General features: G+C 40.0%; 1 protein-coding gene across 1 annotated transcript; it reads left to right on the top strand.

The window, feature by feature from the left end:
- Positions 1-3,663: 3,663 nt before the first annotated feature.
- On the top strand, positions 3,664-4,398 carry LOC134209839 (uncharacterized). Its single transcript, XM_062685862.1, has one exon. It carries the CDS (start codon positions 3,664-3,666, stop codon positions 4,396-4,398), a length of 735 nt encoding a protein of 244 aa, XP_062541846.1.
- Positions 4,399-9,386: the final 4,988 nt, after the last annotated feature.

Here is a 9,386-nt window from a genome sequence, read left to right as displayed (position 1 = left end):
ATTTGTGGTGATATACGCGATATGTTTCACCAGGTCGCAATCCGCAGGGAAGTTCAGCACAGTCAATGCTTCTTTTTGAGAGGCGATAATGAACTCGTCTCATAATGAACTCTACTCATCTGCAAAAACAAAATTCCCTGATTTTTCCAGGTTTTTTCCAGGTGTTTTACATTAATTTCCAGGTAATAACAAACTTGCCATATTATATAGATTTTAGCAGCAAAATAATCGATTCAAACAAGTAGATATTCCAAAAACCAATTTAAAAAAAAAATTGGTTGCCTCACAAAAACAATGTTGTAAATTATTTAAGAAATTCTTCCAGGAATTCCTTCGCAAGTTCACCCCGAAATTACTTCAGCCATTCAATAAAAATTCTCCAGGAATCGCATAGGAAATTCCTCCAGGATTCCTTTGAAAATTTCTGCATAGATTCCGTCGGAAAACCCTCTGGAAATGATTACAGAAATTCCTTCAAAGAGGGAATTCCTTCTTGGGAAATTTGGTTAAAAACTCTTTCGGAAATTTCTTTGAATTTCGAGGAATCCTCTTAAGGAATTGTTCCGGAAATATGTTCGGGAACTTCCTCAGGAAATCCTTCAGAACTTCTTGCAAAAACTCCTTCAGGAAATGTGTTGATGCAAACATATGAGATTGCTGGGTCCATGATGTTAGGCATAAGGACGTTAGGCGTAATACTATAGTATTACTATAATTACGTAATACTATAGTGTATACACGGAAACAAATGTATACCCACAATCATGAATAAAAAATCATGAAATCATGAATCATGCCAGTTCATGAAATCATGAATCATGCCAGTTCATGAAATCATGATTATATTTCATGATTTCGGGAACATTATTCATGGTACTACGCAATCTTCAACAGTCGACAAAATGCATAACCGGTTATACTTCCAACACTCCCTTCATAAGAAGTAAGAACGGATGAAAAGTAGCACGCCGGACTCAGTGTACTCGAGTTCAAAACCACTGTTGAACTTTTTTTTTTAATTTTCCGGTCTCAACAACCAAATCGTAACGCATTGGTTGCGTTACGAGAAAATAAATCATGAAATCATGATTTATATTCATGGTGTATTTTCATAACATGAAAACACGCTGGATTCATGAAATCATGAATTATTTTCTCATTTCCGGGAACATATTTTTACCCGTGTAGCTTTTTTTATGTCGTGGGCTATTTTTTGGCATTTTATGCTTAACATCCTTTATGCCTAACGTCCTAAGGTCCTAACGTACCTGACACGGGATATACTCGAGATTACTATTGTTGCTCTTGTTCGCGTGACCAACATCTAGTTTGTTCTAGTTTGTGACCAACATCTAGTTTCTTTAGACCTAGCAGCCAAGGTACCGGTACTATGAGTATCAAGCGGTCAATTTACAGCCTATTCAGATAACGCCATTGATGATCATAAATATCATGATAAACAACAACCTGATGCCATCCTCATTCATTAAATTCTCTTTCTCCACTTTAACACGATATTTATTACGATAAATAATCTAATCGCAATCTGAGTCTGTTTTTACACGATTTACATTTTCTCAATTTTCCACTCATCCCAAATGTCTAACGCATATTAATAATTCTGTGATTTTTGTTTGATTTATTGTGGATTTTTTGAAACATGTTGCGAAGAGTTTGGTGGCAAATTGAAGTCACACGATCAAAATACGAGCGAAAAAAATCGTGTAAAAACAAAATCCTGTGTATTAAGCTTATTAAAGCATATTTTGGCAGAATAATTTAAATGGTTACAGCGCCACTATCGTTCTATTGCTTATGGCTTTACTGTAAAAACCTTCGGAAAATGCTTCGAAGTATCTTGAGGAAAACTTTCAAAAACAGGAGGAGTTGGAGGAGTTTTTCCGGATATTTTGCTTTTAAAAATTCTTTGGAAATTCGTCGAGAATACCTTTAGAAACTCCTTTGAAAATTTCATTCGGGATTCCTTCGGCTATTCTATCAAGAATTCCTTTAGCAAAAATTCTTCACAAATCACTTACACTTTTTTTTTCAAAAATCCCTTCAGATGATTTCTTCAAAAAATCATCCGGATATTCCTTGAAAACTGATCCCGAAGTTCCTTCGGATGTTCCTCCAGGAATTGCTTTGAAAAATCCTAACTAATTTAGTATTTTTTAATATATTCCCAAAGAATTTCCGAAGGAATACTCAAAAGAATTTATAAAGCAATCCTAATTGATTTCCCGAATAAATTCCTAGATTTCACCAAAGTCTGAAGGAATTCTTTTGAAGATGGCAAAACGTTTTTTGCGGAACAACAATCCATAAATGTTTGCTACATTTTTAATATATTTTTTTTAGATTTAATAGAATCAATTCAAATATTTGTAAGGATTTTTTCATCTTTTGAGAGAACTTCACCCATGATCACCGGATATTGAAATTTCCCTGATCATGTCAGGAATTCCCTGATAATTCCAGTTTTTTTCCAGGTGGGGAGAAATTCCCTGATAATTCCAGGTTTTCCAGGTTTTTTCCAGGTAGTAGACACCCTGTGAACCCAGCACGTACGTCATGCAGGTGATGACGTTTGGTACATCCTGGCATCAACTCTTGCAACTGAAAAAGTGCTTGGTATGTACGCAAACCGACTGCTTCACGTACAAAATAAACTGGAGAAGACTCGGAGATGACCTGCTAAGTGGCAAACGTTTTCCCACGAAGCGCGAAGTGATTCGCACTATGATGTCCATCTACGATCCATTAGGTTTAATTTCGCACTACCTCATCTTCCTGAAAGTGCTGCTGCAAGAAATTTGGCGAACAGGCGTAGGATGGGATGAGAAGGTGAGTCAGCAAAGCTTCAACAAATGGCAAATGTGGCTGAAGCTTCTTCGCTGCGTTTACAAATTCCCAGGTCGGAGGTCCTTCGTAGCTTAGTAGGGAAAGCACCTGTCATGCGAACTGGGGTCGTGGGATCAAAGCCCACCGAAGGGGCGGTTACCCTGCAATACCTTTTCCGAACTAAATCTATCACATGTTGTACATATGCATAATCAAGTTTCAGACATAGTAATTAATTTCCACTCCGGGTGGCTTAATACCCGGCATATGGGCAATTAACTTTGAATGTACTGAATTCCCAGGTGTTATCGGCTTCAAACATCACTAGGACAGCACACACTAGTACAGCTACACACTTTCGTCGACGCCAGCGAAAATGGAATGGCTGCTGTGGCATACCTACGATTAGAAGAAGCCGGGCACAGTCGAATGCTCGTTAGTTATCGCGAAGACCCGTGTTGCTTCCCTCAAATACCTCACTATCTCCAGATTAGAGCTTCAAGCGGCACTTATAGGAGCTAGGCTGGCGCAGTCCGTCATACGTGGTATGGATCTCGATGTGTCCCGTTGTGTTTCTTTGACGGATTCAGGAAACGCACTTCATTGATTATGTACAGATCACCGACGATACAGTCAGTTTGTGGCTGCACGAGTTAGTGAAATATTGGATCTGACGGCAGTTTCCGACTGGAAATGGGTTCCCACTAAGTGGAATGTAGCTGATGAAGGAACTAAATGGCAGCGGCAACCCTCTTTCACAAACGCTAGTGGTTTCAAGGGCCTGAATTCCTTTGGCAACAAGAAGCAGATTGGCCAATGATGCCTGTCCGTGTTGCGGAGACTGTAGAGGAGCTACGTGCCAACGCTCACAATCATTATGAAACGGCAAAGTTGGAGTTTCCATTTAACAATTTTCGGAATTGGAGAAAGGTGGCTCATTCGACAGCATATATTTTTCGGTTTATCAGAAACACCCGTCCCAATGGGTTCTCTCGAATGGATGGTGGTCTGACAATGGATGAAATCCAACATGCAGAGAACTTCCATATTCGCACCGCCCAGCAAGATACGTTTCAGGAGGAGATATCAATTCTTCGTCGCAAAGGAAACGACGCTGCGCTTCCCAAACGAAGCCCTTTGTTCAAATTGGTTCCCTTCCTTGACGATCAAGGAATACTACGCATGAAAGGCAGGACAGGAGCATGCAAGTACGTTTCACTGGACGCAGTTAATCCCATCATTCTTCCGCGTGATCACCCGATAACGCACATTATCATACGGACTTACCACGACAAATTTCATCACCACAACCACGAATCGGTGATCAACGAGGTTCGTCAAAAGTTCTGCGTTGCACGGCTCCGTCAGATGTATGCCAAAGTTAGATCCGATTGCCCGCGGTGCAAATTGAGAGATGCTGGTCCTAACCCTCCAGCAATGGCAGATCTCCCTGCATGCCGACTAGCCGCGTACAGCTGTCCATTCACACACACCGGCATAGATTATTTTGGTCCAATGGAAGTATCAGTAGGTAGAAGGGTCGAGAAGCGGTGAGGGGTTCTTCTAACTTGTCTAACAATACGCGCTGTCCATATTGAATTAGCTAGCTCTTTAACAACTAACTCATGCATTATGGCGATACGCAATTTCATTGCCCGTCGTGGAACTCCAGTTGCATTTGATAGCGACAGAGGCACAAACTTCATCGGCTCTGAACGTGAGCTAAAGCAGACCCTAAAGACCAGCAACCAAAACAAGCTGGCACAAGAGTTTGTGAGCTCAAATACTTCATGGAGTTTCTATCCCCCGGCTTCTCCTCATATGGGGGGAGTTGGGAACGGCTGGTCCAGTCCGTTAAGCGAACATTGTATGAAGTTAAGCCATCATCAAGGCCGACTGACGAGGAACTGAAGAACGCGTCGATAGAAGTTGAAGCCATCCTAAATGCACGACCACTTACTCATGTGCCGCTCGAAGATGAAGCAGCTCCTGTACTCACTCCAAATTACTGGCTGTTGGGGTCATCCAATGGATTGAAAGCATGGTCTCTATTGGACAGCAACTCTATCGCATTAAGACGTGGTTGGCATCAATCACAAGCCTTTGCTAACCACTTCTGGAAGAGATGGATTCGGGAGTATCTACCGAACCTAACGAGGCGCAGCAAATGGTTTCAGAAAGTCCCATCAAGGAAGGAGATATAGTTCTGATCGTTGATCCGGAACATCCAAGAAATTTCTGGCCAAAAGGACGACGTGTCATTGGTATGGTTAACCGAGACGGTCAGGTACGTAAGGTTATTATTCGAACCGCGAAGGGCGTGTACGAGAGGGCAGCTGTAAACGTAGCGGTTCTTGATGTCCGAGGCAAGGAGTTAGCAGACTCAGAGGCGGAGTCAGCAAGCTAGGGGGGAATGTCGTCGAAGTCCCTCGGTATCGATTCACCCTAACATCTGCTTGCGAGCCCATATAGCACAATTGCTTGGCAATAGCAGGCAAATCGGGATAAAGGGGACAAACCAAAACAACAACAGATAGATGTAGGTAGAGGGATAAACGTAATGAGTGGTTATCAATGTGGTTATACAACAAAGCCACAAATCCACCATCTTGGAAACCACGTGTTTTTTTCTGGTGATTTTCAAGAGCACGAATTGAGAACCACAACGCCCATGGGGATGAAACATCCGTAGATCGTTTGCTTACTTATGCTAAACAATCGACTTTAATTTCAGCATTGTAGGACAATTATTACGCCAAATTTGAACTTTTGATAACAGAAGTAGGAACCGTGTGGTGAATTTAAAATTCACCACACGGTTTTCTACTCCTATTATCAAAAGTTCAAATCTAGCGTAATAATTTTCGTACAACGCTGAAATCAAAGTCGATTGCTTAGCATAAGTAAGCAAACGATCTACGGATGTTTCATCCCCATGGACGTTGTGGTTCTCTCAAATCGTGCTCTTAAAAAATTACTAGAAAAAGCACGTGGTTTCCAAGATGGCCGATTTGTGGCTTTGTTGTATAAACACCTTAAGGTCACTCCTGACGGAATCCAAGATTAAAAGTGCTCGCGTTTTCGGGGGCACACCACTCGATACGGAAGCAACGCACAACTGTCATTTTTATTATTTCACGCATGCTGCGAAGCAGCAAAGCTAAATCAACAAAATTCCGTCAGGAGTGCCCTTAAAACGAGCAGTTGGTGAGATAGCTCTAATCAGAATTATAATTTGTTCTTATACCTATAATCCTAAATATATTAAAACTAAATGCAATTTCGAATCGAAGGTAAAATTTACTATTCTATACTTACATACAAATCTGGCTTATGGCTGAAACATTAATTCAATCTAGATTCTATGAATACACTTAACCTATAATTAGTACGGAGAGAAGAAATACGAAGCAGTACGGTTGATTGGGAGAAGGTGAGAATCAATAGAATACCTTAAGTAATAATTATTCATGCAAGTATAATATGACTAGGTTTGAGTGAATAGGCTGAATGCAGTAAACGGTGCTAAACTAAAGGAAGACACAAATGCACTAAAACGTAAGAAATTGAGTACAAACAGTAAAAAACATGCCTTAAACTTATCTATGTATACCATGCAGGAATTTAAAACGGCCAAACTTCGCACGAATAAAAAAGGTCGCTACGAATTCGGAAAATATAAGTCGTCTTTCTTGTTACCGCGTTACGCAAGTAACATGCGGGATATTATACTATTCAATATCCCAATTGACCGACTTGTTTTTCTTCCAGTCGAAATCCTTCAACAATTGATTTAGTTTTAACGGATTCAAGTCAGCTGTGTGGCCAATTGGTAACTCATGCTGACTTTGACTCTGATCACCTTCTTGTGATGTTTGAAATCTCATAAGAAGCCATTAATAATCCAATACGCTCTACTTTAATTATCATATAGCTGTTTGGGTTTTATATAAAACATATATCGGTTAGAATTTTGATCTTGATATTCTTCTAGGGTTTTCCGCATATATCAAATGAAATATAAACACTTTAAACACAAACTTCATTCAAAATCATTTATTTAAACTGAACTTCTTTCCATTTTTTCAAATTATTTTCTTTTTATTAATTTTATTAAGCCAGATGCATTGCAATTCCTAAATGTAGAATTAAATTCAACTCCATTATTATTGACGACGATCTTCACTGCCGTTCTACGCGTAATTGTCCCATGTTACCTTAGATGAAAAAATTCAAACTCGAGTCAATTTGTCCCACCAATTTAAGAATCGATTCGATCTTTAAATTTATCAAATATTTTTGGGATGTTATGAGCGTAGGCAACACTTTTCCAGGACATAAAACGAATCCCTACTTATTTAAACGGTTTTCAGCCTCTATTATCATCAGACAACAACTTATTTTTTTCAGTGGGACAAATTGACTCGAGTTTGAGATTTTTCATCAAGGGTAACATGGGACAATTATGCGTAGAAGGGCAGTTCAGCTACTGATTAAAAATGTGAATCGAAGGCAATACCGAAGAACTCGCGATCCCGCGTTGAAAGCTGTTTAGCGAGATTTGCAAACTGAAATTAAAAAATGTTTCGCTTTTTTGAAAAATACCAACTTTGAGAATAATGTCTCGAAGTTGGTTCCCAGTTCGAAACCCTTTTGGAAATTAACGAAAATTCTTTTAAAAAAAATCCAGCGCTTAAAGAGGGAAATAAAATGTTATTAATAAATGGCGAAAAGGCTCAAACGCTTGCTCAGCAGTTTGAGAGTGCCCATAATTTTAGTCTAGGTCTCACTAGTCCAATTGAGGATCAGATTACACGGAGCTTCGAAGACATTCTCAATCAGAAGAATATGTTTGACCCTTCGTTGGGAACGACAATGGAAACCGCCAAATTTTGCGTGACGTACTTTATGGATCTTCCCTAAGTAAGCAAACGATCTACGGATGTTTCATCCCCAAAGGCGTTGTTGTGGTTCTCTCAATTCGTGCTCTTGAAAAATCACTAAAAAAAACTCAAAGGTGCAGCCCAATCGGGTTGTACGCAAAGGTGACGTAGGACTACGTAGCTATTCTAAATTGATGGTATTTGCCATAATGATTTGTGTCGTTTTATTAACATTGAGCAAACTGCTCGGAGGCCAACTGAATCAAGAAGTCGAATATTTGTTCCCAGTTGGATGGACTTTGATTCTCTAACCGTGGAATTAACATGACTCATCGGCCGCTGAAGCCACTTTTGATTCTGCTTATTTCTCCTTTATTTCGGCCATTTTTGAGGATGGTGTCCTCCAAAAAGGTTTTTATACAAAAGAAGGTTGATCCGACAATCCGATATGAACTTTCTTCAAAAGCAAAACTCAATCGTAACTAGCAAATTTGATAGCGCGGCGGAGGGAGATGATGCAATTAATTTGAACGGATGGAATCATTAACAGCAACCAAGCTACCACGCTAAACCCGATGCCGCCGAAACAATCCATTTTCGCAATTAACTCTTTCTTTCTATAAAATGCTGGTCCTGAGAAGAACCAATTTTCTTTTCCCAATGCGTCTTTCCAATAACTAACTGCATCCAAACGCTTGTCAGCACCTTGCGTTGAAATTGTCCGACCGCCACTTGATGATTTTTCGCTAAACCTCCACCATTTGGAAATTGTTTTAAGCATTGCCACTGCTACCCACGCCTTCGTGCTGCTGTGTCCGCTCCGCTGCATCAAATTTTGTCGAACCGCCTTCCACATTTTGCACACATTTTGTATTCAATAAATTAAGCCCGTTAGCCCCGCCCCTTGGATGGGTGTAAATATAATGTGCACTAGACTGGCCCAGGAAACAAAAGGTTGTCGAATTCTACGGGGCACCCCCTAGGATTGTGCCTTTGGTTGAGAAAATCAATCTCTGAAAATTTTAGCTCAATCGCTTGTTGCATAAGCTGGTGCATTTGATTTGAAGTTTGTATGGTGATTTCAGCCAAAATGCATAGGAAAATACACCTCCGTCACTCTTTTGCTCAGGAAATTGGTTCGGTATGCCCGATTGAGCTCAGAATTGCAACAAAGGCAGCTGATATGTTAAAGATCAATTCCGCAGAACATTATACGATGATTAAATTACTTTTTATAAAGTTTCGGATGATTTATTAGGAGTTGGGCTGTTTACTGTGGAATTCTTTAATTGCCATGAAAAACATACGCATGCCATCAAAGATGCCTGCGATGTGTGGTTTCGCGCGCGCACAAACATATGCAGAGAAACGCGCGCCACAGCACATATCTAAGCCACCTTTGATAACATGCGCACATTTTTCATAACAATCAATTAATTCCAAAGTGCACGGCCCAACTCCTAATAAATCATCCGAAACTTTATAAAAAGTAATTTAATTACCGTATAACGTTATGTGGAATCGATCTTTAACATATCAGCTGCCTTTGTTGCAATTCTGAGCTCAATCGGGCATACCGAACCAATTTCCTAAACAAAGAAGTGACGGGGGTGTATTTTCCTATGCCTTTTGGCTGAAACCACCATACAAACTTCAAAT

This window comes from Armigeres subalbatus, chromosome 2 (assembly GCF_024139115.2).
Source record: "Armigeres subalbatus isolate Guangzhou_Male chromosome 2, GZ_Asu_2, whole genome shotgun sequence".
NCBI lineage: Eukaryota > Metazoa > Arthropoda > Insecta > Diptera > Culicidae > Armigeres > Armigeres subalbatus.
Note: the sequence above shows the minus strand (reverse complement) of the source record. Positions and strands in the feature narration are given on the sequence as shown.